The 27508-nt window shown below is 34.0% G+C and overlaps 1 protein-coding gene across 1 annotated transcript in view; it reads right to left on the reverse strand.

Moving 5' to 3' along the window:
- Nucleotides 1–27508, reverse strand: part of LOC145670291 (protein O-mannosyl-transferase TMTC2-like) — a 700866-nt gene that overhangs the window by 67020 nt on the left and 606338 nt on the right. The window contains exon 8 of the mRNA XM_081738753.1: nucleotides 12112–12290. Within this exon, the coding sequence (XP_081594879.1) occupies nucleotides 12112–12290 (179 nt within the window). The remainder of the gene's footprint in view (nucleotides 1–12111; nucleotides 12291–27508) is intronic.

Below are 27508 nucleotides of genomic sequence, written 5' to 3' on the forward strand. Positions count from 1 at the left end.
GTATGGTTGCGAAAAACAGTCGCTTACTCTGAAGGAAGAACATAGACTGAAAGTATTTGAGAACAAAATCCTGAGACGAATAGGCCCTATTCGGTCCCAAGAGGAACAGGAATGGGGAATGGCGGAAACTTCATAACGAGGAACTACATATTTTATACGGTGTACCAAACATCATTAGAGTCATCAAATCTAAGAGGGCAGGTCTAGGAGACTGGACAGGTCATGTAGCCAGGATAGAAGAAAGTAGGAATGCTTTCAGTCTTAACTGGAAGAATAATCGGAAAACAAAAATCAGGAAGACATAGGCGCAAATGGGTGGACAATTTTAAGATGAATCTCGCAGAAATAGGAATACACAGTAGAAACTACAGCCAGTTGGCTAAGGATGGAAGTTGGTGGAAATCTCTTGTGAACGCAGCATTGAACCTGCGGGTTCCGGGTTTTATAAACTACTCATAGTGTATAGTAAAGTGTTTTTGTGCAGAATGGTTCTTATAATATGTTAACTATGAGCAAATGTTACATATATTGGGTATTTGTTGACAATATCCTTACTATCAGAATTGAGATAAAATTAGGTCACTTTTTAAAATATCGAATTGGAAAGACCCATTCAAGGATCTGACAAGTGATAATAATACTTTTGATATCCACCCGAAACCATGAAGTAATTGAGAAAGTAACTGATTTAAGATTTAGCAAACTCCGGCTGATAAGCAGTCAGAAATAAAGGTGTAATAAACCGTTGCACTAATCATGCATTACCCAGCTGAACATGCGCTATCTGCTGGTCAGTACCTTTTCTGAGCTGTTGGTCTATGAATCTTAGCTTATTATATAAATCACAGTTGTTCATTCCTTTTTTACAGTAATGGGAAGTACATTTAAATATATGCAAATCTACGGCTTTAAATATGTACTGAAAATGTACCCAGTTAACTCAATGTATTAGTAATGCTATGGAATAATCTATATGAGTAATTCTTTAAAACATTCGAACTGTCAAAAATACTTAATTTGAATTGCATTTTGCTAGCATTCGTGGTTAGTGTTAAAGAAAGATGGCTGCATTTATATACAATCCTTAGCGTATGATTTCCAGAGACCCCTTAGAATGATAAATGTTTACGACTTTCATCGGTGCTGCTGATATTAATTTGATTACAGACCTCACCTAGTGCGTAATGCGATGAAAACACCCACCCTGATGTGCATAAGAGTTTATAGTAGGAGGGAAGGAAAGCGAAATAAATTCAACATACAAATGGCTGTCACTGGTTTAGGCAGGACAATGGAATACGGGCAAGTAACGTCACGGTACGTATCTCCTACAAACTCTAGGTTCTTTATTAATGTTTAATGGCAGGCACAAGAAAACATGCAGGCATGAATTAGATGATAGTAACAATAATGGAAAAAGAGAGAGGAAACATGAAAATGAAGGAGAACATGTCATTTTCGTGGTCTGCGGGATGCATAAATGGATACACCTGCCGAGAAAACAGGTAGATATATATATATATATACCAGCAGCGAGTCCTTCGGTATTTCCTATTTAAATTAGTCGACTGAGAATGGCACCTGAGCTGCTGTGAAACAAATTAAGTGAATCATTCACACTATTCCTTCTATCCGTATCTCAAACGTCTTACATAACAAGTTTGAAATATAGAATAAAAAGGTATATATATATATATATATATATATATATATATATATATATATATATATATATATATATATATATGAAACTTACTATTTCATTTACAAAATGCGAATACCTAATGCAAACATAATTTTACATCAATAGATTTTATCTTTCAAATTTCTTATCATTTGAACTGTACGAAGATGGAAAGTTACCAATACATTTACACAGAGTAAAAGAAGATTAATAGTAAATTTAAAGATTGATTGATAGCCAATTTCGGTAGATCTGGTAGAATGTAATGTATTGCAGAGGTAAATAAATATAGCTGATGTATTTAAATTATTGTCCATAGCCAAATTTTTAGAAACAATAGACTCTACAAGTTAAGTATTGCTTAGGTCCAAACTGTAATTGTTGATGGGACATACAACAACATACTAAGGAAGCCTATATGAATAAATAGGATTTTATGTTTCGTACATTATTCATTAATTAAACTGTTTAGGTACGAATACTTCAAATATCCGTAAATTCATTTTTAATACTCAAAGTAATAGGTAATACACTACGAGGAATGTTTCCACAGGAAACCAATCCAATGCCGAAGATGATCCAATGACCTTAACTTACACATTGCACGTTATGTAGTTTTTTTTATAACTTTTAGGAGAAGTTTTCATTTACATATCACATATAAACCATTATTTGGTTAGTAATGCCGGCATAAATGAAATTATTGGAGGGAAATTTCTGCTGGCTTAGAATTATCTTTACATCAATACAGTCATGTGGTAAAAAATCATCATAGGAAATGAGGCTGATGATTGACACGTCGAAGAATGTGCACAAACATACATTATCTATACTCATTTATGTACGTATTCTCTTTTTCTTATATATATATATATCCAGGGTGCTAATGGGTTATAATAACAACCTGCAAAAGGTGATTCCTCATATCAAAATATAGAAAAAGTTCATATGAACCCATGAGCAAAAGTGGATATTTCCAGATAGTTTCAAATCTAGCGCCATTCATAAGCACCGGAAAACTAAATTTCAACTCGTGTCATTTTGAACACGAGAAACGGTGAAATGGCGTCGATATCAGTATAAAGCAAGTCACATATAACAGAGAAGTGCATGTTTTAGTAATAAGCACACAAAAGAACACACGTTAAGGAGTCTGCGTTCAAACAAAAAATAATGTTAACTTATGCCACAACAAAAGCTGTTAAAAGAAAAAGAACAAAGGTGAATGAGAAAGATCTCTCTTGATGAAGCAACAGAAGTCATGCAAAGGTGTATGCTATATGGTTGGGATAAGGATCATTAAGGAATCGTACTAAGTATATTTGTAACTATGTGAGCAATTAGAAAAGATCAATAGTTCTACAATTGTTCAAGTGTTATCAATGCTGTCAATGTACTTTCGTCAAGATGGTTTACTATTTTTGACACATGTAGCACCATATATGAACAAAACCGTGAAGCCTCTCCAAATTATGTTTCTTAGTGTGCTTCATATTATTTACCTGGCTCATGTACTTCACAGAAGTACATAAATAATTCGTAGCATTTTTCGAAAATGAATTCTTTGATATTGAACCCGAAAATATATTTCTTAAAGCCGCATTTCGGATTAAGTTTCTAAAGAAGCTGCACCTGAACTTCCGCTACCTCTTGACGAGGTAGGGTAAGTGTCATTCAGCAGCATTATATCATGCTACTTTGAGAGCGTAATCGAAATGGTAATAATCTTTGCAAAAAGTACGCATAGTTAATGGAAATTGTGAAACAAATGTATCTTAATGATAACACACAAAAGCAGCTACTTTTAGTTTCTATATATATACCAGCAGCGAGTCCTTCGGTATTTCCTATTTAAATTAGTCGCCTGAGAATGGCACCTGTGCTGCTGTCTACAATAACCGACGTACTTAAATTTCTTGAGGAAAAAAGAACAGCTGACAAAATCACTGTAATTCCTCATGTTGTGTAGGAAATTTCAACTAAGACAAGGGATAAGAGGCAAATCGTGCAAGAAACTGTTTATGTGTTTTTGCTGCTAATGTAGATATACGGAAATAAACAAGTATTAATTCCTAGAGGCGGAAACGGGATATCTTGTGACATTGAAGCTAGCATTATGAGTTTCTTCAAACATTCTACACTATATGTACGGAATCGAGATAACATTTTCGATTTTATAATGTATTGATAAGATTTTTTTTCATGAGCTTTCACGTTGAGAATGGCGTGAGACAAGGAGATGCGTTGTCGTCATTATTATTCAACTTTGTCCTGAAATACGCTATAAGGAAAATCAAAGATAGCAACCAGGGCTTCGAGTTGAATAGGGTTCACCAGGTTATGGCATATGCTGATGATGCAAATTTAATAGAGGATGATAGGAGAACAATAGAAAGAAATGCAGAGATCTTAATAAATGCTTGCAGGGAAATGGGTTTAGAAGTGAAAGCAGGGAAAACTAAATACATGGAAGTTCGTCAGAATCGTAATAAGGCAAACTATGGATGGGTTGAAATATCGAATAATACTTTTGATAAAGTAGATACTTTCAACTATGTAGGATCAATATTAACAGACTGAAACCAAATTCACGAAGAAATTAAATGTCGAATAAAAGCAGAGAATTTGTGTTATCTATTCAAAATCTCTTGTCTTCGCGAATTCTGTCGAGGAATTTGAAATTTAAAATATATAAAACGATAATCATACCTGTTGTTCTGTATGGTTGCGAAACATGGTCGCTTACTCTCAAGAAAGAACATAGATTGAAAGTATTTGAGAACAATATCTTGAGATGAATATTCGGACCCAAGAGAAACAGGAATGGGGAATGGCGGAAACCTCATAACGAGGAACTACATTATTTATATGGTTTACCAAACATTGTTAGGGTCATCAAGTCTAGGAGGCTCAGGTGGGCAGGTCATGTAGCCAGTTTGGAAGAAAGTAGAAACGCTTTCAAAATCTTAACTGGAAGACAAACCGGAAAACGACCATTAGGAAGACCTAGGCGCAGATAGGAAGAAATATTAAGAGGGATCTCGCAGAAATAGGAGTACAAAGTGAGGACTGGATTCAGTTGACTAAGGATAGAAGTCAATGGAGAGCTTTCGTGAACGCAGCATTGAACTTCCGGGTTACACAGGCATTAGAGTTCGTTAGTTAGTTTTATTGATAGGCATAAGACTTTGCTTAACAGTGAAGTATGTGAAAATGATCTCGTGTAATATGTAACCAGTAAGAAAATAATAATAAATTCCTAAATGACTGCTGGTGATGTTAGTTTGGGCTCATATGTGGGTATTAGTCTATGTGTATTCAATGTTCAAGTACGTGCAAACACAGTGCATCTCATACTGCGGTCCCAACACTATCCAGATGTTTCTTTCCCTCAGTTTTCATATCTAGGTATGTTGCATGCTTTAATGAAAATAAAGGCTTTTCAAATGAAGATAATTAACAATTGCTCTGCTTATATTATGCACATATATATATTTCGTTTTATTTTTAGTACCTACTTTAAACATTTTAGTATCTCTATGCCTGCTTATTTTTGTGGTTTCAGCGCATGTACATCCGAGCTTCATTTTTTGCGACACAAATATCATACCATGGTCCACTTAGTTTAATGTACATTATAAACAAATTCAACCTACAAATTGTCAGTAAGTATTTTTAACGAAAGTCGCTAATCGATTTCATAGCGGTATACTTGTTCCGTTGAGACATTATCATTTCCGGTTCACCTAGCTTCCCGAACCGCTACTCAGATATTACAAATAAACTTAAAGAAAAGAATTATAGGCTTGTGCAGTTGGCAACCTTTCTAAAAGATAACGTTTCGAATCGTTTGTAGTTGCATTTGAAGGCTCCTGTCTGCAGTTGTCAGTTTCAGTTTTCTTGGAACTCTTGTAATTGTTTCCCCATCTTCCAAATGATTGGCTGAGACGGTGAAACTCCGCTGACTCAGCAATTAAGGAGCGATTGGTCCATCGAACGTGAAGAGTAACGGTTATTACCAATTAATTTCAAAGCGTCAGAACGATTCAGAAACGTGCCCAGCTGATCTTGAGGAGTGATGAAGTAAAAACGAAAAAAAAAAAAATGTTTCTAGTTGAGATTAGTTTTTCGTAGATGATAAATATTAGCGTCAAAAGTATAAAGAATAAATGCATTGGACTCATAGGTAACCATTCATAATTCGAACAATAAACCAACTTACAGTCATCTAACATAATTAATGTTATTATTGTTCATACACGAAAAAAAAGAAAGAAAAGAAGAAAGGTTAGTAGTAAACAAGAAGAAGGTAGAGAGTAACCAAGTTAGTTTGTCAATACAGGGACAACAAAGCCGTGTGTCTCAGCAGCCAAACCAAAAAGGTTAACGAGAGACAGTGATCGCAACCTTTGCATTACAGTTTAATATTGCTAGGTTACAGTTTAATAACTCCAGGGGTACGCCAGCCGATCACGTAGTTACCACTACCGATCATAGCCTGTAACCGGTAACCTAGTTAGCATGTTAGATTAACTACATACAGTGTGACAACTTTCGAAACGTGTATATTGATTAATATATTTAATTAACTGGTATTATTCTCTCAGCCACATAACTGATGATGGGGAGAACATAAAACAATGCAATATTGAGATAGGCAACGACTGCCTGAATTTATTTGTCATTGGTAGTCTGTACTAATTTTTTTTGTCCGTCGTCCCGCCAAAGGGTTTTGCCCTTTCTTCGGGTAAGTGCTTTATATAAAAGGTAGTTTGCAGTGGGATGTGGCTGGTGTAAGAGGTGCACAAGTATATAAGATTTATTTATCTATTAAATACATACACACACAGAGAGGTGATGGAAGGATGATAGTGGTCTGTACTATTTTTTTTGCTAGCCTGAAGCTAGCCCCACCCAGGGGTTACGCCCTCGACTCGGGAAGAGGTAATAAGGAAAATGGAATATGGACTACTGTTGTTGGGATAAGTGATATTTATCCATTTATTTATTATTTATTTCTTTATTAACATTTAATGGTCATTGGATTTTATGATCTTGTGATCATAAACATTAGCATAAGGTAGATATGAAATGATTATGTGGTATGAAAGTAATGAGTACGTGCAATACACATCACAACACATACGTGAGGTTAGAAGAACAAGTGAGGTTATCTTCTTGCCCCGGGGCTACGCGGGGCATTAATGTAAGACAGTTGGTGCCCTGTTAGTAAAGTAGGATTACTGTGGATGATGTGATGGAAAGATGAAATGCATCGAGAAGAGGAATGTCGGGATGATTCGGAGGGACAGTGTTTCGATAAAGGGTCTGTACTACCCCCTATACGCCACCCATATTGCAAGTATCTAAGAACTGACAGTGAGAATTTGTTTGGATATTACTCTTCTCTATAAGCAAAGACGTAGAAAGATTTCGGTATTTGTTCCATAAAACAACGTAAACCGTATTAGATTTCCTATACACATCACAAAATTATTGTTCCGAGTGTATGGATTATTAGACGACAGTTACATGATTAGTAATGCTACCATCTAGTGTGGGTATTTGTACTACAAACCTCACTAAATGTTTTATTCATTTAAATCTCAGAAAATGCATAAACCTCCGTAAATAAATTTTCCTTCACATTTCTCTATTAATTTCCATATTTTAATAACTGTTTCCTATTGCTTCCGACGTATTCATAATAGTTAAAGCTTTTCGTTCTGAAAATTGCAAATGAAGACCTTGCTGTTTTTGCTTCTAGTAATGCAGCGTTACCAGTAAACAAGTTCTGGAGAGTGAAATTACCTTGTGTGAAAATCGGTTTGATAAAAACAGAGTGTTTTAAATTAAATTAACCTTCTTGAATTAGTTACCTTCTTCTAACCTACTTTATAGGTTAATAACAACCAAACACTGGATTGTTTCTATGCATTTTTCAGTAACCTTTTCCGATTGAATACCGATGACCTCGTAAAATTAACCTTTTTGTCTCAGAAGGGTTGTTGCAAATTATTAACTGGTTATAGCAGCCAAATTGTCCATTAACCTCCACTAGGTACCGCTTATGTTTTTCAGTGTAATATAACTTGTAGTTTAAATACCATGTGAAACACTACGAATGGTTGAAAGGTTTGCTCTGCAACCGTGAGATATCAGCTACAAATTCAGCTACAAGGTGATATAACTCAAATATATGCCAAAAATGATTCCTTTAAATATACAGGCAATACTACTATGCTATTAACTTCGAGAAGTCAATCTTAATCTGTGCGAAGAGTACGTATCGTCAACACGAACAGTGAAACTGGTGTTTATCACAGTCTTCACAGCAGCTACTTTCCGTTGCTGGAAACTATTCAAGTGTTCAACATCCGATGTGCCTCAATTTATACAGGGCACAAACGAACAGCTTAAACAAAATCTCGATCACTTAGTGCAGCAACGTCCCCTTCCTAACTACGCAAAATCAAAATATCATGCCTCTCATACTAACCCTTAAAACAATCAAAAAAACATTTCGTAGAAAATAGTGCTCAATTTTGAATAAAATAATAATAAAAGGGTAGAATTTGCAATTTTGCAGATTCCACTTAACTTTTCTTTTTTTCCTTTTTTCTTCTTTTTTTAAATCTTAACATTTTTCGTTAATGTCTGATATTTCGGAAATAATTAAACAAACTGCATGTGACACTCTTAAGAAATATTAGCTTCTTCTAACATAATTGTTAAATAATTTAGGCATATAAATATAAAATTATGAGAACGAAAATTTAAATTATATAAAAAGTTTAATTGTCTATCTGAGAGTTTCCAGAATTATTGGGTCCATGAAACAATTTCTTATCTAAGCTAAATTACTATTGTAAGTAAATTTGTATTACTTAGAATTACTTTTGATTTTATTTCGGAAATAAAATTCTGTAGACAATTTCCTTCATACAACTTATCAAATATTAATGTTCACAATGAGGGCGGTCTAAAACTGCGTGAACTTACTATGAATCATCCCCTTTTAGATGTAAAATAGAGAACTTTTCAGTTAATTACTTTGGAACTAAGAAAAACTAAATTTAAAAAAAAAATTGTTAAAGGAAAGGACTGGGAACCCATGGTTTGCGCAAACGTAACTTTCTCTTTCAGGATTTAGGGCTCTCAACCTGTGTCACTTTTCCCCCAAATGCTCCGCCTACTGCTCCTTATCTCCACCAATAAGTACCGAAATTTGAATCTCTTGCACTTATGACTAATAAACTGTTCACACAAATTTCTGAAACATAAAATATTTCTGAAAAAATTTACTTTATCCATTTATATGAATTTTGTAAATACTACTTATTTTCTAAATTTCTAACATTTTCCACTGCCGTTGACTTATTTAGGGAGATTTGAAAAGACAAGCATTAACTTTATTGAACTTACTATGCAACAAAAAAGTAAATAATACGGAGATCACTTTTTGCTTATTTACTTCTTTGCTTATTTGCTTATTTACTTTTTCTGCACACATTTCCGCTGATAAAAGCAGCACGTTGACTCAGTGTTAGAGTTCTCCTGTTTTCATTTACTTTCTCATTTCACTACTTTTTTCTTTGTATGTATTTGCGTTAATTATTGGCATTCCTTTGTGCACGAAACATGGATAAGTTAATATGCCATTTATTAAGTTTTCTGAATATACGTACATATTCTAACCAACTTTTGAAAAGATCTCTCACCTTTCTGAATAGAACTGCTTTTAAATTACATTATTTCTATCAAAGATTAGTGAATAAGTTGATAAACAAAAAGTGATCTCCATATTATTTGCTTCTTTGTTGCAAAGTAAGTTCAATAAAGTTAATTCAAATTTCAGAGATTTTTCATTTTTTCAAATTTCAATTTTTCAAGTAACTCAACGGTAGTGCAAAATGTTAGAATTTAGAAAGTAAGCAGGACTTTAGAAATTCATATAAATAAATAAAGTTAACAAATTTTTGCAGGTATATTTTATATTTCAGAAATATGATTGAACAGTTTATTAGTCATAAATGTTAGAGATTCAAATTTCGGTACTTATTGGTGGAGATAAGGACACTTAGACCACGCATTTGCGGAAAAGGCAACACAGTTTGAGAGCTCTAAAACCTCAAAGAGAAAGTTACGTTTGAGCAAACCATGGGTTCCCAGTCCTTTCCTTTAATATGCGTTTTTAATAGTTTTTTTTTCAGTTCTAAGATTAACTGAAAAGTTTTCTATTTCATAGTTTTCTAAAAGTTTTCTAAAGTCTGAAAAGTTTTCTAAAAAGTGAAATATACTCTTTACACTCATAATAAGTTCACACCCTTTTAAACCGCCCTCATTGTGAACATTAAGATTATATAAGTTGTGTGAAGGAAGTTGGCTAGAGGATTTTATTTCCGAAATAAAATCAAAAGTAATTGTAAGTAATACAAATTTTCTTACAGTAGTAGTTTAACTTATATAAGAAGTTTTTTTTTGGACCGAATAATTCTAGAAACTCTCAGATTAGCAATTAAACTTTTTATATAATTTAAAATCCCATTATGATAATTTCACATTAATATGTCTAAATTGCTTAACATTTATCTTAGAAGAAGCTAATATCTCTTAATAGTGTCACATGCGGTTTGTTTAATTATTTCCGAAATATCAGGCATTAACGAAAAATGTTAAGATTAAAAAAAAGAAAAAGGAAGAATAAGAAAAGTTAAGTGGTATCTGCAAAATTGCAAATTCTACCCTTTTATTATTATTTTATTTAAAATTGAGCACTATTTTCTAAGAAATGTTTTTTTTTATTGTTTTAAGAGTTAATATGAGAGGCATGATTTTTGTGTGTGCGTGTGTGTAGATAGGAAGGGGCAAGAAGTCAAACAACGCACTAATATATATATGTGTAAGATGATGTACATGACGTTTTGGTCATTTAGTAACATGTTAATTATTACTTCTGATAATAAAATTATTTTTTTCTTATGGTGTGCCATTTCACAAAATTGGGCTGAAAGTAGTCCCTTATTTTTTACGATCTGCCATTAATATAAGTAAATACGATTTGCTTATAATGCCTTGATTACAAAATGAAACAAAATATGATAATAAAGTTAGTGCCTTTCTTATATTCATCACATAACAAGATTTCACAGAACATTCTTGAGTCATAGTTGGATTAGTGATACAGAAATCAAACAATCTGTATGTACCATACATTTTATTTTCTTAGCTATCAAAACGACGGTGCCTTGTATTGTATTCCTTAAGGTCACGTAAATATTTTTTAAAGGAATATAATAGTTACATGACTTGTAAGCTATAGACGAGTGACACATGTAAGTATGAATGATAAGTTTAATTGTGATTAGATTTGAGAATAGGCTATATAAGACGTAGACCTAGAGTTTATCGTGGGATTCAAACCATATGAACTTCCATCGGGAATCAAACCCGGTAAAACCGAGTACGCTATCCACATAGCCATGGGAAGCTTTATGAATAGTAAAAAAAGTAATTGCGGGAAAGATGAGAGTGAAAGTGAGATAACCACGGAAAAATCAGCGAATAAGATCTTCGTCCACCATAAAACTAATAAGTCTTGAAAGTAGGAGCTGGAAACAAACAAACGTGCTATAAACGATCCATCATACTTCTATAAGTGTTTCTGATTTATTTCCCATTGTTGAGAATTTACTGTGCCTAATGTAAATATTATAAAAGTGACTGTCAAACTTTTTATCAACATAAAATGTTTCATTTAACAACTTGAAACTTAAATTATAATAATTATTATCGTGTTGTTGATATTTATAGTTAATTATCTACTTCATTCTATTCAAGATGCTATTCCATTTCAAATCCATAATTTTGTAAATATACTTTAGTTACTTTCTGATATATCGTGGCTCAGAAATTTATATGAAGGAATTTACATTATAGATGTAGTAGGGAAAGATTTGGTTAAAAGCAAATAGTATTTCCTTTATATTAAGTTAACTAATTTACGTTCTTCACTACACATTAATAAATTCTTACTCTATAAATGCGTAAAGTCATACACTGATATATGACTTTGAGCGAACACTAACATTTGTTTCGGTCCTATTCCTTGAATGCTTCATTATTTAAGATGTTTTAAAAGTTACAACATACAGAAGATAATGCATCCTCGTTGTTTTTTTCGATCTGCGACACCTTCCCTCCAAAGGCATTCCTCGTGTTCGGGAAACTGGTCCCTTGGGACTGTACGAGAGTTTCGGCCGTGGGAATGGAGTTTAGTTATCCAATGCAACGGCTCCTCCACGGGATGCTTTACTGCCTCCGGGTGAATGCCCCTTGGCACTGGCAAAAGATGGCTAGAGTGAGTGAGTAAGGAAGACAGAGGGGTGAGTATTGGGAGATGGGATGTGACACGGGAGTCTACTTACGTCCGGCCTGAGATTTACGGCTCGTCTGTAGTAGTGCTCCGCCTGCAGGTTGTTGCCCGCCTGCCGAAGAGCATTCGCTGCATTGAACACAATCTCGTACTCTTCGGGCGCCAGCTCTGCCGCGCGCACATAATGTTCTGCAGCTTCTTCGTGGCGCTCCAGTTCAGAAAGAAATTGACCTACAAGAAAGAAAGGAAAAAAAGAATAACTAAGCAGCCTTACACAGTACACACGTAATCTTAATTCATTATATATATATGTATATTTCAAATTCTGTCTCCAAACTTCCTTTTACTTATGTATTTCTTTGTTATAATTCACAAATATACAAATAATCATGATAATATGTATGTTTTCGTTGAAAGAGACCCAAAGTCAATGAAAAGTCCCAGCTGGCTCAAACTCAATGTGTACCGTTTGCGTAATTGTAATATCGAGTTCGAATCCCTCGGTCAATCATTCTGATTATACTGTTTCTCTCAGCCCCGTTGGCCTAATATCGGGGTAGTACATTTAAAGATACAGGTTCAGGTCGACATTCTTCTCAAGATTTCCTATTTTTAATTTTTAACACTTTTACTATAAAATGGCGCTTGAAAAGTAGTATTTATATCTTTTATATGAGCATTAAAAATGTTAATTCTTTTGTCTAAATGTGTAATTCCTCGTGATTCCTTTACTACACAAACCCAATACCCTGTAGTTAAGTATGTAAGACATTCATAAAATAAATAACGACACAGCATAAACCTAATGTAATGAGAGACTAAATTACTGAAAACATATTCAATACATTACTAAACACATACATTTTAAACATGAAACATCAGCCACATATCATGAATTTAAAGTATAAATTTTATTAGCTAAATGTACAGTAAGTCCTATGGATAATTTGAAATAAACAGGAAAAGAAAATTTATATTAAGTTTTAAAGAAACTTTATTTTGTACAATAGTGAAGAATGTGTGCGAAATGTATATTGTGCATTTAATATTTTCTGCTTCATTACGGACAAGTTTCATTCTTCAGTGAAATGTAAGTTAAAAGAAGTAAAAACTTGTAAGTAGTTAAGTTCGTAGAATACAGGTGTGTAAATAAGCAATAGTCAAGAATTCATTTAACGAAAGACATTCTTCTGTTGTTAATCTTATTTAGTAATCTGTTTTAGTTAGCAATACTCTAAAAGCTCATACTCCCCAAATATCCGTGAAATAAGTGGCGAGTGCGATCAATTTGAAGAACAAATGCTTGTTCTCGATGAAGAGGACAATGCAGTAAGTGTTTAAACTTACAATACATTTATCAGGGTGCTTGGAAATTATCTGACTAAATTGTAAGAGTAATAAAGAGAAGCAAACTAAACATATATTTCCATATAATGTGGATATAGAAATGCTTGCCTGAAGACAGATAGAGAGCTGAAATAAAAAGCAAGCCCTATAAAGGACAGACTCTTTACTTCGTCCTATTCTTACAAATACTTGAATGAGCAACCAGGAAGAGAACAACCAGGACTACTGCGATGAAAGACTGGTAGATGCAGGATACGTCGTGCGATAACTGCTAGCAGTGATGTTAGGTGCCAGTTCCGTTGGGAGATTCATCAGCATGGATCGCTACACGAATGTCACGATATTAGGCATCTGACGTATGAAGCATCGAACGACAATGGTCGAGCTGCTCAGCGGTCGTACAGGGAATTCTTTCAAAACGACAATTGCAGACCCTGCAAACATTCCAACGTATGCACCAGCAGTTATGCGAAACTAGGTCCTTCGATGGAACGGAGTCTGAGTAGGCGATGAACGGTCACAACTACAGAAGTGGAAGAAAGTAGTTTAGGTTTGTTCACAACATCCATCCACAAGCATGAAACTATTGCCAGTAGTTTATCGTCGTTGTCGTTCCAGCTGGAGGAGTTCGGGTTCTTTTGAAAGTTTATGAGCATCCATGAGCCGATGGCGTGAAGTTTATCTTTGATTTGGTGGTTGCCCTTTCGATCATGTACTATAGAAACAGAGCAAAATAAAAGATTCTTTACCTTGCTTGCTGTGTCTTTTGTTTTCCTTTCTCATCTTGATCACTACTAGCAATTATATGCGGCATTTCCAGGCCAATATTACACGTCAATAAACTATTATTAATTTCGTGCCTTCTACCATTACCTACAATTTGGTTATACTATGTCTGATCGCCCTGTATCATATCTGTGAAACGTAGTATCAGAAACGAAAGTACTTATAATGCATGTAACTACATCTTATCATCTGTGTTTCCATTCATAGATAATTGTAAACAATGTGCAATGGGTAATGCCGAAACTGTTTGAAAATCTAATGGTCAGAATATACTTGGATTCTTCAAATATTTTCCATATATTCAATAAAAATACTTGCCACAAGATCAACGTTTATTGAAATAACTACGAGAATATTAAATCAAGCTTTTAACAATATAAATTTGATCTTAGATTCACATTTAAAATTAAGCGTAGATAGATTAACTTTATGACATTCTCTATGCTAAACACTTGTTTAAAATAACTATATGTTGCAAAATAAAAGGGCAGATAAACAGAAAAACAAAAAGATAAACACATAAACAGAAGAAACGATTCATCTCTATTTTTGTATTTTTAGGTTAAACTACATATGCTTAAAATTACTAAAATATTTTTCTTTTTAAATAAAATTCTCGCGAACTTGTGGATGTCTAAATGAAACGGATGACAAATTAAGTGAATGATTAAAAGGGAGTTAGTAGAATGAAAATGCGAGCGGAAATAGGAAAACACACATACAGGACTCATAATAAACTCATTTGCCTGAGATGGAAGCACGGAGTCCTTGTACCAGTGATGAGCCACCCTCACTCCTATTGAAATATTCTAAAAGTAATGGAAAATAAACAGCTATGTAGAAAGAAAAAAATGAACATCTCTACTTATGTTTAAAATAGCCTATTTCGATATATGAATTGCGTTTTTCAAGTTAGATTTAATCATATTTACCAGATATAGACTGGTTAATCTACTGTCAGTAGGGTAAGAATACGTTGGACAGATTTCCCTCCATTAAGTTTAAGTTTATTTAACAACAAACTGGAAATTAGAAGCTGGATGACTAGAGTGAAAAGTGTTTTGAAATTTAGGATTAGAGATACAATCGAAAAATACTCGATACAGAAAAATCGAGTAATTATGACTCCATTACACCATTATTCACATATACACGTCAATTGGGAATCCTGTAATATTCGGCTACTCTAGGATTGCCAGACCTTCTATAAGTTTGATGTAAGTTTGATGTGTTCTAGTGTTTTTTTTTTGCGTCAAACAATTTTATTTTCTCTGTAAATCGATTTTCATTTTAGTACACATCCAAAGGAAAGTCTTACGAACTTCCCCATCAAAAGTATAATGAAACAAGTATCGGAAGTCTTACAAGTAAAGGGTCCAAATGGATGAATGGAGTTACTGGATAAGACATAGTGCATCTGATAGAGGATGCGAAAATATGTCAATGTGCAAAGTTATAGCGGCTGACCACATTAAGAAACGGAGGGGGTGAGGTTCAAATTTGGTGGTAGTTATAGGTAAACAATGCAAAGAGTTGTAGCTTTACATATTGGCAAAGGAAGAATGGGCAGAGTTGATCACAAACCTCCGCCGCCATCTTGAAACGCAACATTTTGAAATCTGTGATAATTTTTGAAATGGAAAGGTAGTCATATAATACATCAGTTAGGGCCAACATGTTCTCAAAAATACTGCCAGCATGTTCTCAAAAAGTCAATTATGAACTTTAATGATCGGTATCTGTACTTATTTTGAAGATTTAGGATCATTTTTATAGTTATTTACGAAAATCTAGGAGACTGATACTAGCATGTTGAAAGTTTGGATTATCACGATAACACATATAAGTTAAACATATCGACAAGCCAAGAAAACTAACAGTGAAATTTGATATCGAAGTTGTATATTATTACGTTATTTATGACATTAGCTTCATAGGCCTATAGTGCCGAAGAGAACTGTCAGGTGTGGAAGAACCGCTTCAGCTTTTTTTTCTTTTGGTCAAAAACAATGTGGAGTTAATATAGATACCTTTTCTTAAATGACATAGTTACTAATACAGACCATAATACAATAAAATCTGATAGGTTGGAATGCAATTATTACGTACTGTACCTTAACCACTAATTTTTATCACTTGCTATATTTCTCTCTCACCTTTCTTTGTCCACCTTTGTCAGCAATAGCAATTTTGGACGAGAGTAGCCGGTGATATCTGGATAAGAAGTGAACTACTGCAATGAAGTTACAGCGGAAAATACAGACTTGTTCAAATTATTAGACTCAACATTCAGTTTCTGAATATTTTACTGTTCTTACAATATTACGTGAGAAAATACGCCCGAACTTAGTCCAAATTACTACTTGGTAACTCTCTCCTGATTTCTAGTGGTGTGGCATATGCTTTTCAATATCAATAAAACAAATGCGTACGTAACATTCAGATATAATTACTATAAAGTGTGTATATCCACATTGGAAACAAAAGTGAAATGGAATACTTACAAGAAGATGATCTTCCACACAAAGATTAATATTTCTTATGAAATACCTTATTCTGTATTAAGTCTTTTATCCTTTATGGCATCCTATATATGAGTTTAGAGAATTTGCCTTCAATTCAGCATCGTGATACCACAAATTGTTGATCTCTTTGATCAATTGAAGTTTGGTTCTAATGTGCTTCTTCTCTAGCTTTTCTTTCATAAAGCTCCAAAAGTTTTTAATCGGGTTCATATCAGTACTAGTGCCTGGCCATGGAAGACTACTAATTTCGTTGTCCTCGAAGAATTTTATCACAGCTTTGGCCCGGTAGCATGGGGCTCCATCATACATAAAGATGAGTTGAGTTGATTCTGAGTTTAACGTCCCGTTCAGCAGCGAGGCTATATGAGACGTGGACCTACTGATTAACGTGGAATCCGAACCATATGAGCTCCCGCCGGGAATCGAACCCGGGTCTCCCACGCCAAAGGCGCGTACGCTAACCGCTTAGCCACGGAGGGGCTCTATATAAAGATGAATTGTACGTCATCAAACCAGAGTGCAGTCATGGAAAGCACTTCTTCTTGAAGAACTTGTAGGTATTGGTAGTGCTTCATTGTCCTCTCTACTATATACAGTCTTCCAGGACTGAAAACAGAGATCACACCCCAGACCATGATTGAAGTAGGATGCTTCACGGTTAATTAAAAACATTCCAACTTGAATTCCTCCCAGGTCAACGACGCTCATATTGTGAACATTCATTAGACACAAAGATACGTGATTCATCACTGAAACACACTATTCTCCAATCGTCAGCAGTCCAATATTCTAGGACTTGTGCCCATTGGAGGTGCTTCTTTGCCATGATTATAGTAGACTCTTATCTTTTGTTTTCGTTCTTGACCGTGTGCTTTTATTCCCTGGGCACAAAGAATCCAGGCCAAATATCTGCGCCATACTCAACATTTTTATGCTTAAGTCTATTAGAAGTTGTACTTCTGTTTCCCAGAGCCAATCTATTTAGTTTTCTGATATCTCTTAGCGATAGCTTTGGTTTTCGCCCACATTTCCCAACGCTATTTTGGCTCTTGATCATTTCAACAGTGATTATACTCACAGATTTTTCTTCTATCTCAACTCTACTAGCAATGTATTACCGTGTATATCTTATTTCCATTTTAAGCGAAGAAAGGTCTTTTGCTTTTCCCATTATGCTGCAATTACAGGACTACACAGAATAAAAGATTGATACCCGAAACACGTCACGATCATTTTAAACTGGTCTTTTCGAACTGTTGAACTCTTTGAACGTCGTTAACTTCTTACCATAGCAACCGCAACACTTCAGACTGTAACTTGTTAATAGGAACCACAATACCTATCTACAATTGAAACACTACTTTCAGAATTCCCCCTTCTTCACCAACACCATCTGCTGTTCAACGGTGATATTACCACTTAACGGTACAGTAAACAAATGAAGGATCTTATATTGGTGGGTTAACCATTAAATTAAATGTTCTAGAACTCTTGATATTAGGACTCCTACATCAATTTTGCATTTTTCGAGCGTGAGTCTAATACTTTGAACACCTCTAAATTATCGGGTAAGGTGGTTTTCTCGAGTATCGATCGCAGCGTTTAGCAACCAGTGTGTCGCGAGAAAATCGAAACAAAATTATTAATTCTATAGCAATCAAATTGTAAGAAAGAGGGAAAAAGGTATATTTGTATTTCACATTACTATGAACCCCTACTGGGAATCTACAATTTTAAGTTTCATGTTGTGTTACTTTTCATACTATGTTTCAAAAAGTATTTATCATTGTTATGATCATTTTTCTCTCTTTATTGTTGCAGGCTATTTCATAACTTGAAATTTCAAAATACCATTCAACTCTTTCGGCAAAGCAAACATGCATACAAATTGCCTACATTTGTGTTTTAAAAGTAAAAGAGATTTGTTTGTTCGTTCGTTATTTAGTGAAAGGTTGGATACAGTTTTCGAAACATAAAGTGTGTTTTAAAAAATTGAGTCTTATATTTCATTGTAATTGTTTTCTAGTTTTAAATTAAAATTAAATAAACATAATGATTTACCACGGCGAAAAACAGAGATCGAGCTTTCTTCTCTGTGAAAAGAATGACACTAATCACAGAAAGAAAAATTGCCACGGTATTTTCTATTTACAAATAATAATAATAATAATAATAATAATAATAATAATAATAATAATAATAATAATAATAATAATAATAATAATAATAATAATAATAATAATAATAATTCTATAAGTGTGTCGCGAGAATTCAAGTTACACTTGAAGTGTGCCTCCAGTTGAAAAAGTTTGGTAAACCCTGATCCATCGTGTCGTATTGTTTGATCGGTTTGTTCGAAATATGAAGGCTTTGATTGTGACAATGTTAGTTTATGAGTTCGGAACTTGCAATGATGATCCATCGTCGGAGGAATGCAGTGTGTTCGAAAGAATTAAAAAGTTGTTGGAAGAAAACGAAAGTGTAGCAAATGAGATACAAATATTGATGATCGATGATGACCTGCAACCGGATGAAAATGGTGATGATGATGACAATACCGATAATGATTTAGGAGAGCAAGAAGATGTTTCTAAATTAGAACATCCATTGAAACTGTAAAAGATAGTTGTTCGCCACAAAGCAGGAGTTCCTTATATATGGTTTCCCTCCACGAAAGCGTCCAGTGCGTTATACCCGAGAGCAACTAGGAAAAATGTTCCACTATTGAAACGAAACAAAAGAAATATCCGGGAAGCGGAAAAAGCTCTCGCCTGTGTTCAAAGGTATACATTTTTGCAAGGTAATTTGAATCCTCTGCACACGTTCGAGCAAAAGATAAAGAGACCGTCTGTAACGAAGATAAATAATGAGATACTACATATCTTTGATAAACAGTGTCACTATCATAACCTAACTTGGCGTGCTAGAAGTATCTGAGTCAACAGTTCGTTGGGAGTTCGAACGGGGGACGTTGACTGGTGGAGTGGCCACCACGATCTTCGGATCTCGACTTCTTACTGTGGTGCCACCTTCAGTCCATAATATATTCCGTGAAGCTCCGGAACTTACTACATTTCTTGCAGCAGACTGAGAATGCATGGATGCTCTTCTGTGCGTCCAAAGGCATTGCTGCCTGTGCATGAGGGGTGGAAGAGGCGTGTGGCACACACCATTGTTGCACAGGGTTGTCATTTCGAGCAAGTGTTGTGATGGAATCCAAAGCGATAAAACAGGCCATAATTCATCAACGTTAGTGATGTGACAAAACGGACAGCAGCATTCCGTTCCTGATCAAAACACAGTCTTTACACGTGTGCCGCATGACAACCTTTCCACTTCAAAAAATATCACCGATTTCAAAAATTATGGACTTCAAGATGGCGGCGGAGGTTCGTAATCTACTCTGCCCATTCTTCTTTTACCAATATGTGAAACTATCATCGTTTGCATTGCCTCTGTTTTTATGATTCAACAGTTTATTTTATGTATTTCTATAACATAGCATAGTCCTTCTCCCACCACCTTTGACCCCTTCCCCTTCGTTTCATATGGCGCTCAGCCGCTATAACTTTGCACATACACATATTTTCACATCCTCTATTACGCACACTTTGTCTCATTCCGCAACTCGATACATCAATTTGGACCCTTTACTTGTTAGTAATAATACATAAGTGTGATAAAACAACTGTAATAGTGCATAAGTATCGGAAGTGTTATAAAATAACTATGTCCGTCTATCTATCTGTTAACGGGTATCAAGAGAAAAGTTTTAATAGAATCGATTCAGAGTCTGAAGGACAGGTTCTCCATTAATTCTCTATTCGAGCTGGAAGTGATAAAAATTAATCCTTTCCGGTTTCAACGTTGACCCATAGAACTAAAGCGATAACAAATAATGACAATCTTTTTTTCTCTTCAAATTGATTCAGCGCTATTAAAATTTCTTCAACTCACATGTCTACTAAAAGCACAAGTGGTAGAAATTTACTGGTACTTCCGGTTTCAATTAATGGTTGTGGAAACAGAGTAAAAACGGTAAGAGAGAGCGAATAGCATTTTACTGGAATCGATTCTGTATCCTAATAATATTGCATCTATTTCATTAACTCTCTGTTCAAACCGGCAGAATAGAAATTAACCTTTCCGGTTTCAACGTTTCCCGTTCTATAGAGCCAAAACGGGAAGATATGGTGAAAGACGGTCTTTTGAATATAATTCAATGTTTGAAGTTCCATTTCCTTCACTTCCCCTATATTCAAACAGGAAGTGGTTGAAATTACTAATTCTGGTTTCAAAGTTGCTTGCCAAAAGCAGAGAACTGTACGAACTATTACACAAATCTTAATAAAATGCATTTCTTTTAACTTAACTAAGTTGAATGTCTGAAAATTAGTTCTGGAGCAACAATCTGAATTTCTGGATTCAGAATAAGTATTTAATATACATATACCTGAATAACAAATTAAATACGAGCATAAATTTATTACTGACATACATGAGAATATTTCATATTGAAAACAGTTAACTGTTAATAATTACAAATTGTACCTGTAAAAATAAACGTAGAAACACTTTGAGTATTGTTTTAGTCAAAACTAGGCAGGTGCAATCTAAGTCATGTTCTGATCAAAAAAGAAAGTTAGAAAAATGTTGATAGATGCAATGTTAATATATGTCATAATAGTGTGCGAGTTCAAAAGTCTCATCTTTAAAAGAGTCTCTGCCACTGGACTCTAATTTAAAACTCTTTATCGGCTGCTAATCATCTAATTCTTTTTCTTTATTTTTACTGTAGCAATTAAATGTGTGCTCTCACCATTCTGAAATACTGTGAAATTCATTGCAACCAATTCAAAATAATTATTGAGAATAAACGTTTGTTTCTCTGAAATAATAAAATATTTACTAATAATCTGTACAGCCGACACATGACGAGGCATAAAAGTAGATAATGTATAATAGTGAGGAATTTAGTTTAATGATTAAATCGGTTCATATGTTTCAGATTATTATAGCTGCATAGTTATGTACGGCGTGTTTACCTTTAGTGCGAAAAATTTGGATTTCAATTCTGGATTGAGCTTATGTGCTTTGTATTCCACAGTATGTTGTAGGTCCATATTTTAAATAGCCTCGTTGTTGAAAATGACATTAAACTTAAACCGACAAACCTATGAAATTGTGATGATAGCACTTGATGTTAAATAGAATATGAATGTTAATATTTACATAAATTATAATGGTAATGTAGATGGAGATAAATCATAGCATGCATCTTTCTACCTTTTCTCTGAATCTCCTCAACTACATTTATTCTACATGTAGGCTGTATTTGCGTATGTGTGTATTAATACATGTTGATGCTGCTTATATCTTGTTCACACATACCTACACGCAGATGGTGTTTTGTTTCCTGGATGCGCGTTCAACTGAAACAATGCAGTAGCCTGACGTGTGGCTGCGAGATGAGGAAAGTGGGAAGGTAGAGGTGGGGGAGGAATAGATGAGAACCTGCAAACCACCCGAGGCGAGGTGTTGATCCGCAAACATGCGGCAAAATACAACGAACGTCCCCTTCCTTTCTGCCCTTCTCTCATTCCAATGCACCAAACAGTTCATTTTGTTGTTTGCTCCACACGTATGGACAAAACACCTTCCACTGATTGCTTTAAGAGAAAATTGGATTTTAACTGAAATGCTGTTTCAATATGCATGAAATACTGAGCAACACAATAGGTGCAATTCAAAAGCCATAGACCTACCAATAGACTAAATTGGAATAAGCGTTGATTGATATACCATTTGTCTATATAGAGCTATTTTCCATTCTTGTCCTCTCAATAATAAAGCCATTTATGAATTTAAAATATGATTAAAATATCGACATGTATTTCATACACAAAGGCATGCCTTACATATATGGAATATGTGTGTGTATGTGTGCAGAGAGACAGACAGAGAAAGAGAGGAAGAAGGAGTAGAAGATTATGTGACATAAGATCAACATTTCCTCAATATGTATATTCATGTTCAAAAGTTCTTGGGAAATTACTTACCCTTCAGAGGTTCTATCTAAGGTATAGCCTTAAATTGGAATAGATAAAATTGTAGCAAGGATTGACATATTTTTCGGTCTTTCAATGTCTTTCTTGCAAACCTACTTACAAATATACAGGAAAGGAAGATTTATGATCAAGCCCTTTCTTGAATATTAAAACAACTGCAACGTGTAATATTCAATTGCAAGTTAATAGACTACTTCTATACCTTTCTTAATATATGAGCATTTATTGCATATAACAAATTAAATCATTACAAAAAAGAATTGCTTAATATCGAAACTTAATGCAGTAAAACCTGTTTTAAGCGGACCCTTTATTAAATGGAAACTTGTGTTAAGCGGAAATATTACACGGTTCCATAAATTTACTGTCGAAAATCGTAATAATTTCCCTTCACTAAACGAAAACTGTATTACGGGGACAAATGAAATAAAAAATAATCCACTTAACGCAAAAAATCCAAGTTTTGGAGAGCAGCATTTAGAAAGTTTGTAGACATCCTATGAGAGGCTATATACATACATACATATATATATAACAAAATAGAAAGTGGTGTGAAAACGGAGCACACACAACGGATTAATATAAGAATTATACGGAAAGTCTGAAAGGAGAAGAGGTAGACAAAGAAGAGAAATAAGGCATTAAGTTGGAAGAAGAGTGTAGGATAAAAACTTATCAAGATTCTGTCAAAAGTTTAAAGGAACTGTAACATTTGCCTTACGTGGAAATGACACTGATATATTTAGTATGGTTTCTCATTCTAGTCTTTTTATAAAGTTGAGATGACAAGCAGCGATGTGTATAGAAAACCCTTCTTGACTATTTAAAAAATTAACGTGTACATACGTAGTATTTATCTGTACATTGCAAGTAGAAAGAAATATTAGGAATCGACTAAGAACGACTAAGACGACTTATTTTATCTCAGTATGTCCATTATATATATATGCATTTTTTTTACATAGGTCTACCTTTGTTAACAGGAATATTATCTTTAAATGAAATTTTTGCGAGTACCGTTCGTTTCCGCTAAAGACAGGTTTTACTGTAGTTTATTCTTGACCTTAAGGAAATTTATATAAAATGATTCGACTTCATTGCTTCCCAGTGTTTCTGTTCGGTTAAAAATCATGACAGCAACCTTGCGTCGTCATAGTTGTGTTAGAAGAATCATAGAAATAAATTATTATTTTTTCAATATTAGGAAGTAAAAATGAATGTATGATTAATTGTGATACAGAAATTACTTCTATATTTAAGATAAATATGGATTACAAAATCGCAGCAATTGTTTATTATTCGAATATTACAGTCATATTTAAAATTGTATTTCGTAAAGAATTCAAAGAATAAGTGTGTTCTACAATTTCTGACACAACATTAATGGAATATAACTGAACTCATCCTTCTGTAATTAGGTTAGTGAATTAAGCGTTAATATTTTTTTCCTTTTCATGAGAGATAAATTTAGCTATTTCATTAATATCTGCCGTCTTGTATTTCTTACTCCAGTAATATATTTCGAGTTGTTCAAATAAAGACGACATAGCTTGAATACCTGAATTATTGCTGATCACTGCTACTGTCAAGCAGTTTATTAATAACTTATAACACGATACTACGAGTATACGAGGCGTGTTCAAAAAGTATCGGACCTTTGTTTGGCAAAAATATATTTATTGATTTGGAAACCCGAAACACTAATCCCTTTTAAAGTAGTTTCCTTGCTACTGCACACACTTTTCCTAGCGGTCCCACTATTATTGGAAAATCTTATGGAACACAAATCTTTGGAATCCGTATGAGCAACCGTGCCGTAGCATTCCGTATGATATCTGCTCTGGGCTCAAATTGGATCCCTTTTAGTGGTGTTTTCAGCTCTAAAAATAAGCAAAAGTCTCACAGAGTCATGTGGGGTGAGTAGAGAGCCTGACGACACACAGGAATATTGTGTTTAGCGATGAAAGCGTGAATGAAATTTCGCGAACGCTCTTCTCATGCCAAAATTCTTCCGATTGAATGATTTCCGCTTGGGTATCGCCAAACGTTTGGCAAAACTTGATGCAGTATAGCTGCTAAAGCTTCTCTGTCATTTTACAAAAAAAAAAAAAAAAAAAAACTTTAAATCCGACTACCGCTCTCTTCACGTCTTGACCGACTGCCGGCAACTGATGCTTTCTGCGGGGGCCGGGAAGAAAATCACGACTGTCTACGAGTATCCCCTTTACATCTACACTGAAGAAAGTTTCCTATTGGTTTACGTGGGAAATGTAATGTTGAATATTTTGTGAATACACCTCATATTGATATCGAAAAGAATATGTTGATATCTTTTTAGTGTAAGTGTGCTAATATGCACCCTAAATTTACTTGACAATCAGTTGCTTCTGGAAATCAAGTCTTCTTTTTTTTAGTTTAACCTCCCAGAATTACACATGTATGATCCAAGGCCAAGGAAAAAAATCTGATAATAATGAACAAAGCGGAGGAACGAATAAATTGGAAAGGGAAAAAAACGGAAGAAATTCATGCACATGATGTTTGTTGACAATACTTATGTCAGTGGAGAATACGATCAAACAGGGACTCCCTGTACCATAGATGAGTGTTCTACCAGTGAGCAACTGCATCCCGAGGAAATTAAGTTGAACTAGCGGTTTCAAATTATATTTCTTAATGAGTATCATCGTGGGAAACGAATACAAATACTCATATTTTTCCTAAATTCGATTGTTTTCCCATTTTCAGAAAATTATTGTCATTAGTAGCGAGAGCCAGTTTTCGTGCTCTCCACTTCCTGGACGATTTTTATAAATACTGATATATTTACACGACAAATGCTAACTGGGTACCTACTAAACCATGGCTAAACATTAAGAAGATTTAACCACCAATAAATTGAATCTAAAATGTTTATTTGAATTGCATTATTGAAAGGGGCAATTGAACTTATAACATTCGTAAACTCGTTGGTAGCAATATGTGTCTGTGATAGAAGGAGGTTGTATAAGATGTACGACCATAGAAGGGCTGTCAAGATGGAGTAATTATCCATAGAATATTATAAGAGGTAATGTTTACATACAAAAATAGTTCCAGGTCAGTTTAACTAATGATTAAATCACATTATTTACGTGTTATAGTTTTGTTGAAAAGTAACGTTCAAGTTTATTTAATAATTTAATAGCAATTGCTATTCCAAGTATTATTGTATTTGATTTTCTTAATAAGTCTAAAAATAAATCAGATTTCTAAACTACATGTAATAATTTAAGAATGTAGTAAGGGTAAATTCAACAAAATTTATGTGAAGCCTGAACGTTCGGAAATTACGTTTTAGGTTTTCCAGTAATAATATTAAACTACTTTGTGGCTACCAGTTCTTGTGCCTAGATGTATAGTTAGTGGGAGTTATTTGTCTTTTCTCGAGAAATTATAGCTTAAAAATAAATGAACAATTATTTTCATCGATTAGAGCGTAGTAGCGAGAGCGATTTTCTGGAATCAAATATTGGTTCACTTCATATTTTCTAGCCTACTCCGAATACATCATATATATATTGATAGAATCTATCTAGAGATTTTTTAGTATCATACTGTCTAATATTTTAGCTATTATAGTTTCTTTTTTTCAAATTGCAATCATTATTGTTAACTAAACTTGAACTCCTTACATGATTATGAAAATAATATATTTAAAGATAAAATTGATTTTAAAGCATCAACATTAACAACTAAGGAAATAAACATTTTAATTGAACAGTAAATATTCAAATATAATAGAGTAGGTAAATATTTTATAAAACACCTAACAAAATAAAAAAGTCATTAGAATGCACTACATTGATGCTGACAGATAAGTCAGCAAATAATTAATATTACATCATATATATATATATATATATATATATATATATATATATATATATATATATATATATATATATATATATATATATATATATATATAAAATATCATCATAGGTATTCTGTCCTTGCCACAGCTGAGAAGCTTCCATGCTCCACGGTGCTCCGCTAAACTCTTCGTCTTCACGTATTATCTTTCTGTTATTATATCATCCATTAATTGTAGTCTCCTTCGCCTCCTCTCTTTCTTTCTTGTCACCATACCCTCTAGGACGTCCTTCAGGATAAAATTTCTTCTTAGGCAATGTCCCAACCAGTTTCTCTTCCTCTTCTCAACAATATTTAAAAGTGTTCTTTTCTCCCCCACCATTTGTAACACGCTCTCATTCGTTTTCCGCTCAACCCAACTAATTTTTCCATTCTTCTCCGTACCCACATTTCGAAGGCTTCCAGTCGTTTTTCATTACTTTTACGTAATGTCCATGTTTCCGCCCCATACAATACAACACTCCATATGAAGAATTTTATGAATCATTCTCCCATTCAATGTACCACAAAACAGACTTTTCTTATTCATAAAGGCTTCTTTCGCCATTCCTATTCTTGCTGTTATTTCACGTTCGCACTTTATGTCATTACTAAGAATACTACCCAGATCGAAAACTATTCACTTGTCCTATTTCCTCCACTTCCACTAATCACCAGCATACACTTACCTTGTATATGACCTTAAATTGTCTTTTTATTCATCTACTAGTTTGTAGAAAGACACATTGGCAGCTTGATTATATGTAAACCCAATTTGTGTCTGCTTTTGGGTGGTATTGAATTGTACGTACAATCATGTAAATATTTT

This window comes from Thermobia domestica, chromosome 14 (assembly GCF_964235325.1).
Source record: "Thermobia domestica chromosome 14, izTheDome1.hap1.1, whole genome shotgun sequence".
NCBI lineage: Eukaryota > Metazoa > Arthropoda > Insecta > Zygentoma > Lepismatidae > Thermobia > Thermobia domestica.